Raw genomic sequence first — 17,964 nt, 5'->3', positions numbered from 1 at the left:
ACGGTCCCTTTAACCACCAATGACGTAATAGGCCATTAAGGGATGGAGAGGGCTCACGGGCAAAGTCCTCTCCATACAGCCCGCGTGTTTGCTGCATGTTTTGTTTGCCCAACCCCCTCCCTGGTAGGTAGCCTGGTGTGAGAAGGGTGAAATCTAACTGGAGTTCTCTGGATAGCCATTCATTGTGTAACAGTGCATTATTTTACCAGGCAAATTCAAGAAAACCTATCATCCTGCTCAAACATGACTCGGTGGGAGCAGGCAGCGCAAACAATTATATAGTAAACACTTGGATTAGAAGCTCAAATTGGGATTTCTGTGTCGCCATGACCTCGGAGGCTGGGGCTGTATACTGCAGGACGGACTGGTGACTGACAAACACGACTGTGGGGGAAGTAAAGTCCCTGCTCTAGGTCTAGGCACAGACTGAATTTGTATCGGATTTATTTTAGTAAATGGAAGTGATATAGAGGGTTAACGTCTTTGGGTGTAGATTTTCTTTTGTTTAATTATGCATCCACCTCCTATAATGAGCGCAGAACTATCAGATGGCTTATCAAGAGGAGATGACAAGAGCGGATGTGATCGCTACATCCCATTTCAGGACATTTTCCACATCAGGTCTTGGAATTGTTCTAAGAAAAATGTGAAAAATTTATCTCTGCAATAACACGGATATAGAGAAAAATGAAAAGCCAAACATGAAAACTGTGCTGTGATTGGTCTTAAGGCGACAAAATAGAATTTCTTTTACATCGTTTAATATCCAGCTAGAAGTGTCCACTGTTGCTTGTGCTGTCCTGTTGTTAAGGGGGTGTATTTCGACAATCACTGATTGGACAGTGTCATCATGTAAATGGCCACCCACCCAACTGTAATCACCCAGTTGACAATTTAGACTATTCAAGCGGTAACAGCACAATGAAGCGTTAGAAATTATTATTTTTTTTAACAGTAAGAAAGAATGCAGATATTCACTATACTAGATATCCAGAGAGCTGACAGGTCCTTTTAAACCGAAATGCCAAGAGCCTTTCCAGGATATACGAGGAGAGAATATAAAACAGGCCTAGTTTGTCATTTACCATTTTGGTTTTTATAATGGTTTTCACTAATATAAGTAAATGTGCCCTTATAGGTTATTGTACAGCAATAATGATCAGGGGATTTACCTTTTAAAATGTAGTCTGTTAGCAATGTTGGGACTTTTTCGCTGTCATCCTTCATTGCATGAAGAACTGGAAAGGAGGAAGCACATAAATCAAATTTATATCTCCCACACAAAGCACTCATGTATAAATAGCACCTAAATAGGCGGCTGTAAATATATTTATATCAGTCCATGAAGGTTGCAATCATCAATCACAGACCAGACAAAATAGCCTTGTTAATGTCGGGAATACATTCGGATGGGACATCCAGACTGCAGCAGAAACATGAACAGCTGGGATTCCACCACCATTTACTTCCATCGGGAGAAATGCAGAACTCAACCCATTCAGTAACTACATGCAGTGGAAATCATTCTGCAATTTATATTTAGGAATTGTGTACATGAAATCTACAATGCTGTGAGTTAGCTGCAGGCTACTGTGGCCTTTGTGTCCCTCCTTAAAGCGCTATTCTAATATTTGTTTATACATCTTGTAAATGTTACAAGTCAGGGACATTTGGACGAGTAGAGAGGGGCAGCTCACAGCAATGTTCTGAGCTGTTCTGAGTCCTATCCACAGGGTAGGGCCTAACTTGCTGATCAGTGGGGGTCTCAGTGCAGAGACCCCCGCAGATCGTGAAAACGAGCGGTCCGACCAACCCCTTTAAGTACAAACCTTAAGAACCTATTTTGTACATAACTCAGGAAATGCCTGTGTATATCATGTATATTTCACCAAAAGACATGACTTATACTGTGCAAGAACGGGGTTCTACCCATTATTGGACATTATTTACCCTTTGCGTCTGAATTTGTGGGTTGAGACAACTTCTCTGACTCACTTGGCCCCCTGCTCTTTTGCATCAATCTTCTATGAAATCCGACAACCGTTGCTGAATTCTGTATTGCACGTAAGATGGACAGAAGCAGCGATACTCCAGAAGAGGAGCCATGCAAGTCTACTTTCTACTTTAAAAACTTTGTAAGAAAGTTAGCTACTATATATCACCGAACCCCAGTATCGCAACTAATGGAACCTGAATGTTTGCGAACCCTAAGCTACGCTGATCTTCACTCTGCACAACCACAGTAAGGCTGCATTCACTTGGACGTGAGCTTGCAGACACCAGGACGCTAGAGAAAGAGGGCTCTTCCCGCCCTCTCTGTAGAAAATAGCGCTGCTCACCCCCCCCCGTAGGAAATAGCGCTGCTCACCGCCCCCCACCCCCGTAGGAAATAGCGCTGCTCACACCCCCCTAGGAAATAGCGCTGCTCACCCCCCCCTCACCGTAGGAAATAGCGCTGCTCCACACCCCCCCCCACACACACGTCCCCACTACGGCTGTGTAAATGTAAAAGTTGAAGATGAAGTTTTTGTCTAGGATGTGGAGAGTTGATAGGAAGAGTACACCTTCTGGAACACTGCTTAGACATGAGGGAAGATGGTATTGTTGAAGGTTCATGAACTAAACAATATTTTGTACTCACTTTTAGTTAGTATTTGGAGGTCTTCAACAGAAGGAGGAACACTTTTCTTTTCGTACGGAATAACAGTTGTTAAATACTGTGAATAAAAATTAAACAAAAAAGGTTTACAAAATTATTGCAAATGTTCACTTATGGAAAACTATTGAGTGTTAAAATAACATAGAAACAAAAAAAAATGTAAAAATAGTTCAACACCTCCTTGCTGATTAAACAAATAAATAATTCTATGTGCTCCAAGTTCATAGCCATATTTGCCCGATTGGTTCTTTATCTGGTACACCACACCAAGACATCCAAAACAATAGGAAAATGTTAAAAAAAAAAAAAAAAAAGAAATACAAGCAGCAATACAGTCACAGCAAATCACAGCTTGTCCTGCAGCTGTAGCAAGGACATGGATGGATGGCAGATGGCTAGTCAACCTGGAAATGGCACTAGATTTAGATATGCCTATACAACACATCTATCTCATCAGCCTACAATATGCCCCTTCCAAGCAGTGTCAAAATAATTTTGAAAAACATCCATACTACAGAAGGTTATACATTTTAACTGTATGTGGAGACAGAAGAAAAAAAAAAAGGAAATAGGAGTCAATTCCCAGTAATAATTAGTCTTACATTTCAGTTGGAATAATAATAAAGTTAAAGGAGTATTCTAGGAATAAGCATAAATTCATATTTAAATGGGCCATTAAGATATGAGCTAATGTGTAATTAATTATTATTTAAAATTTAGCTCCCATTAGCAAAAAAATGTTGTGGATATAGACTATAATATAGACCAGTGATGGTGAACCTTTTAGAGACCGAGTGCCCAAACTACAACCAGAATTCACTTATTTACCATGAAGTGCCAACTTATTGCTAACTGTTCTTCAACATCATTCAATTGTATTGGTTCCCCTGAGGCCACCAATACAGTTGAAAGAAGGTGGACAAATTCAGACTACTATTGTAGCTTCTCTCCAGGAAGAATGGTGGGTACAGCAGGAGGACCTCCAAAGACAATGGAGTTCGGTCAACACCTTCTCACTTTTCCTGCTGTTCCAAATAGCCAATGAAGTGTCAATTTAGAATAGTGCTGAGAGCAGCATCTTTTAAGTTGCTTGGGACTGCAGGAAGATTTGGTGGATTTGGTCCTGTTTGGTAAAATTGGGGCAATAGTCTGAGTGCCCACAGAGAGGGCCCTGAGTGCCACCTGATATAGACTATAATGGAGAATTAAAATGCTACTGGCCCTTTAATCAGTCCATTGATTTGATCGCTTTGGAAAAGAACACAGGTCATGTGATCATCACTTTGTTTGGCTGTAGCAGGTTGGTTTCAGTGCATCCAGTTTGGGTAGTGTTGTGGCGATGTTATCCAAGTGAGGCAATGTGAGGTGATGGCAGTTAAACACGTTACTATGGTAACAGAGCAGGACAGTCCGTCACTGGGAGCAAAGCATAAGAGGAAGAATTGTGACTGAGAACTGAGGGACCATGGGAATCGTAGCATCTTGCGGCGGCCATCTTGGAGATAACTCCGACTGCTTTTATGATGCACAAAACTTTATTGGCTCTCTAAAGTAAACAATTTAAGCTCCATTTTGTGATTAATGACATTGAGTTTTGTTGTATTCATTAGTTTATAGCATTAAGGGTTGAGGTGTCAGACGTTCATATTCCCTGAATACCCCTTTAAACTTTCCCTTTTATCACACTTATGTAGCAGGGCCATCTCGGGGGAGTTGAAGATTATATTTTCAATGTGCTAAAGTTAACCAGACGTCTGCCCACACAAAAAAGGCCACTATTTTCTTGTGTTAAATGGAGACCTTCTCATTTATCAAAAAATATTTAGAACGATTCTTCAGTAGTGTAGCTACACAGACAATCTAGTATTCCATGAAAGACAGACTCTTAACTCTCTGAATCAAAAAGAAATCTTGCCTAGTAACATGGCAGGGTTGTAAACAGTACCAGTATTTTTTTTTCTGCGTCAGACTTAGAACCTTTATTATTGCAAGGAAACCTTCCAGAACAAAACAAAAATGTATACTTACCCGGCTCCGGGGTCTTTCTGGTACTTAGCGGTTTAGAGAACCGCTTTGGCCAATTTCTGGTCCTAAGGGATGTCACAAATGATGTGCCGAATTCAATTGAATTCTAAAGATGATTGCAAATGAAACTTGACCAAATCTGGTAAACCAAATACATTCCCATTTAAAGTGACCATACAGAGGACTTCTTGCTCAGGTTACCTGGTAGTATGGTTGCAAAATTTGGATGGACATTTTTTGGGGAAGGGGAGGGGAGAATTAATTATGCTTCTATGCCATCTTTCTGCCACACAAGGCATTTAAAAGTCACAAATCTGGGTGCACGCCACAGATTTTGCAACTTCGAGGTTTTTACGGGACACCACAAAGAAAGTGGGTGTGGTGGGGCACAGGAGGACTGGGTATGCCATGGTCTCCTAAATTTACCATGAACCAGAACCTTTTAGTAAGGCTACATGAACACGGCAGTGTGCACTGTGCACTGTAGTAAGCTACAGCCAGGGGAATGTGAGCGCTCCTCACCCCTCTCTATTGAAAGCAGAGTGGCCATGCCATAAAAACTTTTCTCTGATTGGGTGCCATAGACCTCTGTCGGGGCTATGATACACAAATTAGACAGCAGCATCCCTGGCCCCCATACACTTGTGTGCATGTGGCCTAAATCCGGTGTAGAAGTTATTGAGAATGGCCCAAAACACAACAATCTTGATTTTAGCTGAAATTCTAGTTTTGATTAAGCATAAACACACAGAATTCAGCAATTGTACTATGCACAGTCAAAGGATATTAAATAATCATGAGAGTAGATATTTCTATAGTGACACTTAAAAGAAGGGAAGACAGGAGGAGATGAAAAAGAAAATCCCAGCACCTGTTTCTCTCCACCCGAATTTCCAAAAGTCTGACGAAAGCTATTCTGTATGACGTTTGACAAGCCTTCCATGCTGAAACGCTAAAGAGGCACAGAAGCAGTAAAGGAAGGAAGAGAAAGAAGGAGGTTAGTAAGATGTTAGACAGTATTGAAAGTTAGATGTAGTGAAAGAAAAGCCCACAATAACAAACACAATACTGTTACTGAGAAAAATGAATTTTATTCTGGGATTGTAGCTGGACTCGGGAGGTTCTGTGCTGTGTTCACTGCTCCATCTGAATAACCACTGCAGCATTCAAACAGAAGCTGCAGCAGCATTGACAGAGCATATGATAAGGGCTGTGCAGCAGTACCTTGAAGAGCTCTTACACATCAATGTACCAGTGCTCCAAATCCAGCTACAATCCTGGAATATAAATGTATTTTATAGAGTCCTGCTGCTACTATACTACCACATTTAAAGTTAATGTGACATATCTCCAAGACATTCATTTTGCAATATCAAGTTCTGAAGCTAAAAAGAAAACAACATTTGAGCACCTAGTTATAAATACAGCTCACGTAAAAGTGAATGTTATGTGTATGCTCAGCTTTGACTTTGTACAGTAATATTCTCATGTCTGTTCCAGATTCTGGTACTACTTTTATCCCTGCCTCAGGTCATTTCAGTGCAAAGCAGGACAGCGTTCAGCCAGAAGTGATGTGTCCCCTTCTCAAAGACAAACGTACATGCGAGGTGAACCAATGTCTCAGCCAATACGAATAACCAGTTATAATCCAACCATGGACACATATAAGTGGAAGTTGTTAAGCAAATCTGTTTAGTAGTATAAGACCAAGTATTCACCATATATAAAAAAATACATTAAAAACAAATAAAAAAACAGTATATGATGCTTTTATAGTCATTTGAAAGAAGACTATCAATATTATTAACCTAAAAGCTACAAAATCAATACACACAGAATTAACTCCTTAAGGACGCAGCCATTTTACAGCTTAAGGCTGGATTCACACGACCGATGCCCGCGGTACCGTAGCACGGCGGGCACACGGCAGCGCGCGGGGAGAGGAGGAGGGGGAGAGCGCTGCTAGGGATATATGGCGCACGGCGCACCCATTGCCGTCTATGGGGGATGTATATCGGCCGTATATACGTCGGCCGTATATACTTCCCCCTTGCGGTAGTGTGAATGCAGCCTAAGGCTCAGCCCCATTTTTTGGATTCTGACATGTGTAGATTTATATGGTTATAACTTTTGAACACTGTTATCAAAGCTATTCTGAGATAGTTTTTTCCCACATGTTGTACTTCATTTTAGTGGTAAATGTCGGCTGATAAGAAAAAAAAATTGGATTTTTTTGAAAAATTTGCCATTGTCGAAATTTGAAATCATTGTGATTTCAGGCAGATATATTTAGCACCTAAATAAAATTGCCAAATAACAATTTCCCATATGTCTACTTTACATTTTCATCATTTTTGAAATGTCTGGATAATTTATTTTGATGTCACGCGGCTTACAAATCGAACACCGATTTTCTGTACTTTCAGAATTGACTACTTTGGGGATAAATCCCGTTTTGAATTAAATTTTACATATTTACCATCAAAAACCCCCAATATAATCAACCCATTTTCAAATCTGCACCCCTCAAACTATCAGAAACAGCTTTTAGGAAGATTGTTAACCCCTTGAGATCTTCATAGTAATGAAATCAAAATGGAGGTGAAATTTAGAACGGTCAAATTGTGCCGGTTATACGTTCATTTAGCTCTAAAATTTACACATTTCCAACAGATAAAAAGATAAAATCCACCATACAATTTGTTCTGCAATTTCTCCTGAGTACAGAGACCCCCCATATGTGGCCGTGACTTGTTTTATGGGGGCACAGTGAGGCGCAGAAGGGAAGGAGCACCCTGCAGCTGCCAGGATTTTAGTTTTCTCGTTGCCCCCTTTTGAAGGCTATAAAATTTTTGCTTTTCCGTTATTGGGGCCATGTGATGGCATTTTTTTTTGAGGGACGAGATGCTTTTTCCAGTGTTACCATTTTGGGGTTGGTATGCCCTATTGTTGAAAATTTAGAATTTTTTTTTTTGAGGGCAGGAGTAAAAAAATAACCAATTCTGCACTGGATTTTTTCCTTTTGTTTTTTTTTTGTGTTCACTGTATAGCCTAGTAATCATGTTATCTTTATTCTATGGGTCGATACGATTACGGGGATACCAGACATGAATATTTATTCTTACGTTTTACTAAATTTGCCAAATAAAACCCTAATGTGAGAAAAATCTATCATTTTTTAGTTTTATTCTACGGATTGTTATGGACACGGTGATACTATATATGTGGGGTTTGTGTTATGATTTAGACTTTTTTTTTAGCGTTATATGTCTCTTTATAGGTTATGGGGCTTATTGGCATTTTAAGTGATTTATTACTTTATTTTTTTTATCGAAAAACTTTTTTTTACTTTTTTACTACTTCCTCCATGGGACATGAACAAGCAATCATCTGATTGCTTGTTCATGATAATATCCTGCAATAATCATGTATTGCAGGGTATTAGCAGTGTCAGCCTAAGCACATGCATAGGCGGTCACGCCGACTGCGGCAGATCGGAGTGGGCTCTGATCACGGGTGTATAACCTGTTAACTGCTGCAGCAGTGTTACAAGAACAAACCAAGGGACACATGCGTATAGATAGATCCAGGCACTGTGACTGTGGTGATCTTATTATATTTGTTAGCCATCATCTCCTCCCTTCTTAAATCAACTTTTAAAATAATGCTAATGAAACCAAAGAACTCTGGGGTGTGTGACCAAAGCCCCTTAGTGCTGCAGATACACAAGATGTTACACTGTGCAAGGAGAACCCCCCCCCCCCACTGTGAGCAAGATTACTATCAGGTACAGGAAAGGGGGGAGCTGAGGGAGCAGGGGGGGGGGCAGTGTAACAGCTGGAGAAGCATTAGGGTGTAGCATGCATTCGGCTGGAGAGGTGAGCACTTCTTAACCCTCTCCTCTCCATAGGGAAAGGTGCTGATGGGCCATTATTACAGCAAAAGATAAGCTCTCTCTTTTTTTCTGGCAATGGCATGCTACCGTGACACACGTGTGTGCTAACCGTTCCATGCAGAATGAACTCAAATGGCAGCCATATGTTAGCTGCCGTTCGTGTGGCTAGCATTCAGCCATGCAAGAGGGCTACCTTTACAAATACTGCAGGTGTACACAGCTTATACCCGGCCATACAAACCAACCAGGTCTCAACACCAACTCAGGTCACATTTTGACACAAGTTTGCACAGTTGCCTTGCAAACACCTTGACGCTGCCCACTTTAAAAACGGGCTCCCAAAATAAAAAAAATTGGGATCTCTTTATAGAAGTGCAATGTTTGTTTTCTAAAACTGCAAATGCCCTATGTAGATAAAAAAAAATATATCCATTTTTTTTAATATATGTAACTGAACTTTAAAAGGGTTTTCCCACAAACTAAACTTAGGCCCTCTCCACAGGATAAGGCCTAACTTGCTGATCAGTGGTAGTCTCAGTGCAGAGACCCCCAGAGATTGCAAAAACAAGGGGTCCGATGGGGTCTCGGTACCTCCGTCTGACCCACCGCTTCGTCAGACTAATGGAGCAGAGGGGCACATTAATCTCTATGGAGCTGACAGAAATTGCTGAGCGCTGCGCTCACTGATCTCCGTCAGCTCCATAGAGATTAATGGAGAAGAACGGTCTTATGTGCCCCTCTGCTCCTTTAGTCTGATCGATTTTGCAATCTGTGGAGGTCTCAGCACTGGGACCCCCACCGAACAGCAAGTTAGGCCCTATCCCGTTGAGAGAGCCCAACTTTAGTATGTGGGAAAACCCCTTTAAGACGCCATGAAGATATATTGACTTAGCTACTGTTTCCATTTAGCTCTGTAACATTAGACCAACTCTCTGATCCATGGCAGCAGATGAACTGCAGGCGGCTTTACAACTTTAGCTCTGCAATACTGCACAAGGCCAGCTGGAAGCGAATGCATGAAGAGCTTGTCAGCAAATCAGCCTCAATCATGGCAAACTACAGATCTCGGCAGTGGTGTGCGCACAACTGCAGTTCAGCCTGCTCAGCGTTGTAGAGGATTGCTTTCCATTCTGAAGCTTCATTTGGTGCAGTTATCAAGTTTGTAGGAAAAAAAAAAAAATGGTTAAAGAAACGCGATACTGTTAAATAAAGAAAATTAACAGTGAACAACTGGACGGCGGACAGCGACATCATTTATAAAAAAAAAAAAAAAAAAAGGCAATGACAAGAGTGCAATTCCTATGAAATTTTAAATTTGCTCCAGATCTGTAATAAAATGCTTGCCAGCATTTCTTTCCTGTACTTTGCAGGAGAGAAGTAAGATCATTTTTAACCCCTTACTTTACAATTTTACTCAGTGATGGTCAGTGTAAGATTCCAGAGTGTGGACAGGGACTCTAAGCAGACACTTCATGATTACTCTGTGCTATGAGATGCTGTGTGCTGACAATGTGCTTAGACTATCAGGATACAGGGTTTATCTACACTTACTTACCTTCTGAACATTCTACAGATAGAAAAAGAGAGATGACAGAGAAAGACATAGGAGATGAGAGTTGAGGAGATCCATGAGATGGATGTAAAACACAATAACAGCCTCAGCTCTGCACACTCACCTAATCAATAAAACTCAGTCAGCTCTGCTATATAAACCTGTACCTCTAGAGCAATTGTCTGCACACGGCTGATTGCCGACAGAAAGTGCCTGTGCCTGAGCTGGTCTTGTAATGCAGGGGAGGGGCAGGAGACAGAGTGCACTGCATCATGCAGGCAAGAGAAACTATTCATGACCATAGTCAGAAGATTTACAGTCATATCAAGGGACAACCTAAATGGTAAACACCAAGACTGATAGAGACAGGTTGGAATTATATCTGCAAAATGCTGTATTTTGTTAACAGTAATTTGGAGAATGGGTTATTTTGTTGTCCTGAGTATATTTAAGAATGTTGTATTCATGGGAATACCTCTTTCAAGAGAGCAGAGTTAAATTGGAGAATCATTAAGCTGCTTTCGAACTGTATTTTATTTTCTAGACATGAGGGAGAAAACATCATGCTGCTCCTGAGCTGAGCAGCTGGACCAATTCCCAGGGACAAAAAAAAAAAAAAAAAACACTAACCATTGGAATACAGCCACCTAGGATCCTAAAGACTATAATGGTATTTACAGAAGAGTTCACAATCCAGTCTGTTGAGCCCCAGCTTCACAGCCCAGCAGACCTTTGCCCTTACCGTTCCTGGCACATGACTTTTCTCCTGTTTTCCATTCTGTGTGCTGTTAGTTTTCAGCTTTCGTTTCTTTTTGACATTCTCCTTGTGTTCTTTCTGTTTGTTCTGCACTTCGATGAGAACAGAGATGAAGCTATTTTTCACTTCTTTCTCAAACTCTAGCTCATCCCGTAAAGCCAGCTGTTGCACCAGCTCCTCGGAGTAATCCTTAATAGCCATCTCAATTTCCTCTAAAAGATCATTTAACTCCGCCACAGACATCTGCTTCACCCCTATGGAAACAGAGGAGATGAAACTGAGAACACAAGTAAGAGAAAATAAGAGAAATAAAATTTAGAACTTATTATAAAATAATGGCAATAATATTAGTAACTACATATTCCATGTGCAGAGATCTTCTCCCCTTCTTTCTACCTGTTATTTTTCAACCGGGCGTTACTGGTTGGGACCTGACAAAAATTAGATGCAGATCTCCAGGCTCTTCAATGGTATCATCTAACTCTATGTTGTTTGTATGATGTAGAAGGATGACGTGAAGGACATGACTTCGGTCACTAGAAGAGGCAGAATAGGCTACATAGCTCAAATGCACTCCGACTCCTTCATGGTGTGTTCACAAAAAGGGTTTGCATTATGCTTACAAATGCAATGCAAATGCCCGAGGCGGCCCCGTCACTTCTATGTTCCCAGTTAAATGCAAGCGATTGACAATAAGCACACGGGAAGATTTATCACCACTTCTACAGCAGTTTTCTGGCATAGAGGCAGTGGAATAATGGAAAATTCTTGTGCAGTTCAAGAATTTGTGATTAAAAGTGAGCACGCCACCTCCACCCTATGGGTGTGGAGACGGCAGGAATGTGGCGTTTCAGTCTCTGGGTTCTTTTAAAAAACAAGTGAACTTTCGATTGGTGGTTTTTGTGCAAGACAAGGTTGGACCTGGTATGGTTTTGCTTGCCGGCTGTTAAATACATCAAGAGGCCTTAGCCCCTTGATGTGGCGCAACACGGGAGGAGGGGGGGTGGGAGGATGGCCGTCCTGCACCTGTATATGATAAATCTCAAACAGCATTTTGCATTGTCTACCGAGCTACAAACACCATGTGTGAACACACCTGTAGGAGTGTCACTGATCTTATACCAATGAGGTATCCGGGCTTTCCCTCTCTACTGGTCATATTTGCACATTTATAGAAGCTTAGTGTTGTACCACTCAAAGAACTGAAGAACTTCGAAGTCACATTTGTTCTTGTCCCCAATGGCCAAGTTTCTCTTTCAATGACAGAAGTGCAGGAGGATCGTATCTCCGGGCACGTAACACTCAAGGACGGAGAAGCTGCCTGGTGAATAATCTCAAAGCAATTAAAGATGCCTTTCATGTAGGATGTTCAGCTGAAATGCATATTAATGAGCTGGATTCAAGTTTTATAATCCTCGTTGTATTACTACAAACCGGATAGAAAGGCCAATGTGGTGTAATGTGGAGCTCAGACGCCACATACCATGAGGTCTGAGGTGCTACATCTTCTCTTATGACCTCAGCTGCTCTGCCTCTTCGGAGGGAGTTGGGGGGGGGGGGGGGATACAGGAAAAACAAATGTGCAATCTGTTACAGTGAACATTAAGCTGGGCGATTATCAAGTTCTGCACACTATGGGGATAGCTAGCTAATCAGAGGATCACAGTGATGGATCCCCATGAATTAAGCAAACAGGGGATATTGAAACCCCAATCTAATGGATCGGCAGGTCAAGGAGGTACGCGGACACTTCATACCCTTTTTATGGCACTGAAAGAAGTAGTGCTGTGCTCTTCCATCTCTCTCAGCATCATAGACAATTAAAAAAAAAAAAAACTGCAGCACAGCAAGTCATGGTTTGGGTGCTAGAAGCAGGCCAATGGATGTGGTGAGACATAGTAAACAATACAGCCTTTATCATGCACCATAGAGATGCATAGAGCAGCAGGGTGCATGGGTGACTAGCTATACAATTAATTTGGGGCACAACCAACCCCATTCCCGTGATCTGTGGAGGTCGCACCACGGCACCCCCAAATAGAAAGCCAACCCCTATCCTCCGACTCCAGCGATTACAAGCCTCTGCGCCATCAGGAAAGGAAAAGCAAAATGAGATTTTTACAGGATGACTTACTATCTTCATGGCTACTATTGGTGGAAGACTTTTTGAGCGTCTGGATCTCTTGTGAAAGCATAGACAGACGATCTGACTGAGATGGTGTATCATCCTCTTCTGGATCAGGGGACTCCTGCATCATTTCCTCAATTTCTTCAATAACCTACCAGGAAGAAATCACAGTTAGGGAGTTTCTTATAACATCATAAAACCTGTGCATCAAGGTAAGGAAGACATATCACACATAAATCCTTCACACAGAAGCAACTAGCCATTGCTCTCAACTTGTGCAGTATTGGTAAAATACAGTATGTAGAAGATAACATGTGTACAGGGTTCTGAGACTACCCCCGGGAATCATACATTTATATTCATTTCTAACATTTTTCAGCCATTGTATTCTAAATGTACTGACACCAAGGGCGTACTGTAAGTTTATTTTCTCAGCAGGAAGAATATGGTATTCAGCAAGCAGTTATTTACAACAGGACCCACCAAGATTCAGCAAAGAACCTGGTTGCAGACAAATTTTGTGCATTTCAGTTTCTGTGAGGACTAAAAGTGCTTTAAAGAGTGACTGTAAAGGTTTTTTTATCCACAAATCAATAGCTCATCAAATCAATTGGGATGTAAAACAACTTTGCCTATTATCTTGTTACCTATATTCAGTAGTTTCTTGCTATAGCCCTCAGATTACCTCAGAGCTGCAATGGCTGCCTCCTCCCCATGTTCTGATAAGTCCTATGAGACTGTGCTTTGTTTACACTTGGTTGGTTTCATGGTAGGGGAGGAGCTGCTGCTCCCTGTTACAGAGGAGGAGGTCATGTGACAGTGCCTGTAGAAGAGCTTGATTGTGAACAAATCAGTGAATGTAGAAGCCTCCTGCACAAAATAGTGAGGTACAAGAGCTCTCTGTTCCCCATCAGCCCCTCCATCCCAGTCTGTGATTCTACAGAACTTTCTCTGTCTCTCTCTGCACCTCATGCTGCTCCCCTCCCCCACCTTGTCATCAGCAGCATCAGCTCCGTTCAGAAAAGCCATTAACCCTTAGTGCTCACACAGCAAAGGCATGTAATAATGATTTCAATCACTTATTACATGTTCCCTGCTCCTCCATGTGGTGGAAGCTGCCAGGCTGTCACCATAAACATCTTGTATTTGCAGTGTTCACTGGATTTACTTGAGGAAAACTAAATGGATTTAATGCCAAATGACTTTGAGAGAGAACACAAGGCATCATGGGATCTGTAGGCAAGCTAACTGGCCTCAGCCTGAGGGCATAGACTGACAGACATTAGTCTCCGCCCACTTCACCTCAGGTGAGAAAGATTTTTATCAAACACTTTCAGAACAGAAAATGACATAACTTTGGAAAGAAAAGGGCGAGCAGCACAAAGTAGGCAGCTTTCTGTTTTTTTACCAAATTATTATATGTGATTCCTCCTTTGAAAACAAACACTATAGCTTTACAGTTACGCTTAAAGTTGAGAGAAAGCATCCGGCAACAGCTCGGCCTCATGCATACTTAAGGGGGTATTCCAATTTTGTTAAATTAATGTTCTGGTTTCTATAAAATTTTCCTATTTAATTTCTATATTAAATCCTCACAATTTTCTAGATCTCTGCTTGCTGTCATTCTATGTTTATTTCCAGTGGACAGAAATCTGACCATTGTCACACAGCTCGTTATATCACAGACAGTATTTAGGGATATAACAAGCCTTGCACCATGGTCATGGTCTATAGAATGACAGCAATCAGATCTAGAAAGCTAGAAAATAGAAAGTATATTGGGAAATTCATTACACAACCAATAACATTTATTTGCTAAAATAGGAATTATTCCGCTCCTCCTGCCTGCTCAATGCAAATGACAGATAGTAGGGAGGGGGGAGGGAGCATAAGTTTGGAGGAGAGAAGATACAGGCACACACAGGCTGCAGCTGCCCCCTTTCCCTGAGATTCACCACATGCTGCTGACAGGGAGCCAGATAATGTGAGTTATACTTACGGTATATAAAACTACTGAAATTATTCAGAATGCTGACAAAGACATTTTTAATCAGCTATTGGAACCTTTCACCAGCTATAGATTCCATTTCACCTCTTGACACCGCTGTTTCCTGTTTCAGTTTCCATTTTTTCTATGTACAGAGCTGTATAAGAGGTGCTTTCTACGCAACAAATTGTCCTACCTAGTGACGGTATTTGATATTCCATGCCGTGCACTAGATAGCTGGGGAAAAAAAATTCCTAACTGTGCAATCCAAATGTATTATTTGGTTTGGTACGATCACAGCAATGCCAAATGTACATAGATTAAAAAAAAAAAAATTCAAACCTTTTATACAAAAAAAACATGATTTCGCCCAATTCTGACACCAATAACTTTTTTATAGTTGCACAGCACACAGCCCTGCATCATCCAAACACCGGGTGCTAGATACTGCTCGCAGCTGCGATTTGGCCGAGCTACAAACACCATGTGTGAACACACCTGTAGGAGTGTCACTGCATCATCCATAGTTGCACAGCACGCAGCCCTGCATCATCCATAGTTGCACAGCACGCAGCCCTGCATCATCCATAGTTGCACAGCACGCAGCCCTGCATCATCCATAGTTGCACAGCACGCAGCCCTGCATCATCCATAGTTGCACAGCACGCAGCCCTGCATCATCCATAGTTGCACAGCACGCAGCCCTGCATCATCCATAGTTGCACAGCACGCAGCCCTGCATCATCCATAGTTGCACAGCACGCAGCCCTGCATCATCCATAGTTGCACAGCACGCAGCCCTGCATCATCCATAGTTGCACAGCACGCAGCCCTGCATCATCCATAGTTGCACAGCACGCAGCCCTGCATCATCCATAGTTGCACAGCACGCAGCCCTGCATCATCCATAGTTGCACAGCACGCAGCCCTGCATCATCCATAGTTGCACAGCACGCAGCCCTGCATCATCCATAGTTGCACAGCACGCAGCCCTGCATCATCCATAGTTGCACAGCACGCAGCCCTGCATCATCCATAGTTGCACAGCACGCAGCCCTGCATCATCCATAGTTGCACAGCACGCAGCCCTGCATCATCCATAGTTGCACAGCACGCAGCCCTGCATCATCCATAGTTGCACAGCACGCAGCCCTGCATCATCCATAGTTGCACAGCACGCAGCCCTGCATCATCCATAGTTGCACAGCACGCAGCCCTGCATCATCCATAGTTGCACAGCACGCAGCCCTGCATCATCCATAGTTGCACAGCACGCAGCCCTGCATCATCCATAGTTGCACAGCACGCAGCCCTGCATCATCCATAGTTGCACAGCACGCAGCCCTGCATCATCCATAGTTGCACAGCACGCAGCCCTGCATCATCCATAGTTGCACAGCACGCAGCCCTGCATCATCCATAGTTGCACAGCACGCAGCCCTGCATCATCCATAGTTGCACAGCACGCAGCCCTGCATCATCCATAGTTGCACAGCACGCAGCCCTGCATCATCCATAGTTGCACAGCACGCAGCCCTGCATCATCCATAGTTGCACAGCACGCAGCCCTGCATCATCCATAGTTGCACAGCACGCAGCCCTGCATCATCCATAGTTGCACAGCACGCAGCCCTGCATCATCCATAGTTGCACAGCACGCAGCCCTGCATCATCCATAGTTGCACAGCACGCAGCCCTGCATCATCCATAGTTGCACAGCACGCAGCCCTGCATCATCCATAGTTGCACAGCACGCAGCCCTGCATCATCCATAGTTGCACAGCACGCAGCCCTGCATCATCCATAGTTGCACAGCACGCAGCCCTGCATCATCCATAGTTGCACAGCACGCAGCCCTGCATCATCCATAGTTGCACAGCACGCAGCCCTGCATCATCCATAGTTGCACAGCACGCAGCCCTGCATCATCCATAGTTGCACAGCACGCAGCCCTGCATCATCCATAGTTGCACAGCACGCAGCCCTGCATCATCCATAGTTGCACAGCACGCAGCCCTGCATCATCCATAGTTGCACAGCACGCAGCCCTGCATCATCCATAGTTGCACAGCACGCAGCCCTGCATCATCCATAGTTGCACAGCACGCAGCCCTGCATCATCCATAGTTGCACAGCACGCAGCCCTGCATCATCCATAGTTGCACAGCACGCAGCCCTGCATCATCCATCCACATATATACACACACAGCTCTGCATCATCCATCCACATATATACACACACACAGCTCTGCATCATCCATCCAGATACACACAGAATAACCCCCCGCCCCCCATACACACACATACAAATACTTCCCCCATTCCCCTTCTTCTTACCCTGTCCCAGCAGCATGGCTGTATCAGACCTGTGTTGATGTAAGAAGCATGTGATTCAGACATAACTGCAGGTCCTGTACCTGGAGGCAGAGGGAGAGAGCAGTATGGAGGCTCCTCTCTGGGAGATCGGGGGAAGCTCTACATCAGGGAATCACCCGATCTCCATTACAGCGATCAGCAGGGTCTGGCAGTGCTGGATCCTCCTGACCTTCGCTCTATAAGACACAGGCACTTTTTAGCAAGATTTTGTTTAACTTTTATTTAGGCCCCTTAGGTACTCGAACCCTAGGGTGTGTGATGACTCCAAGGATTTTGCAGTGTAACTGTAATTTGACAAACTCTAGGCTGTCTTGGCAACCAATTGTTGTGCCCCGATGAGGAAGATATTCCCCCTCCCACAACAGGATGTTCAGGAACATCCAAATGCGGTAAGGGGTTAAACAGAACGTAGCAAAGTAACCCCGTGTTGAAGCATTGGGATACAGATTCTTCCACAGACTGCAATCAACAGGAGTGGGAGCGATCATCAACAGTGTTTAGTTGCTGTCAATGTTGAGGGCGTCACTCTTAACTTACAGATCATATATGTTGTTATATCACCAAGGTGTCCATGTAAATACGACG

At 43.0% G+C, this 17,964-nt stretch overlaps 1 protein-coding gene across 4 annotated transcripts in view; it reads right to left on the bottom strand.

Moving 5' to 3' along the window:
• FEZ2 (fasciculation and elongation protein zeta 2) overlaps positions 1-17,964 on the bottom strand; it is a 44,097-nt gene that overhangs the window by 7,740 nt on the left and 18,393 nt on the right. For 3 of the 4 annotated variants that reach the window (XM_072140760.1, XM_072140761.1, XM_072140759.1), the window contains exons 4-8: positions 13,023-13,167; positions 10,874-11,142; positions 5,556-5,636; positions 2,642-2,717; positions 1,173-1,238 (exon numbers count right to left, since the gene is read on the bottom strand). In XM_072140760.1, coding sequence (XP_071996861.1) covers positions 1,173-1,238; positions 2,642-2,717; positions 5,556-5,636; positions 10,874-11,142; positions 13,023-13,167 — 637 coding nt within the window. The remainder of the gene's footprint in view (positions 1-1,172; positions 1,239-2,641; positions 2,718-5,555; positions 5,637-10,873; positions 11,143-13,022; positions 13,168-17,964) is intronic. The other variant, XM_072140762.1, reaches the window with a different exon arrangement.

The sequence above is a fragment of the Engystomops pustulosus genome, chromosome 3 (assembly GCF_040894005.1).
Source record: "Engystomops pustulosus chromosome 3, aEngPut4.maternal, whole genome shotgun sequence".
In the NCBI taxonomy this organism is placed as follows: Eukaryota; Metazoa; Chordata; class Amphibia; order Anura; family Leptodactylidae; genus Engystomops; species Engystomops pustulosus.
Note: the sequence above shows the minus strand (reverse complement) of the source record. Positions and strands in the feature narration are given on the sequence as shown.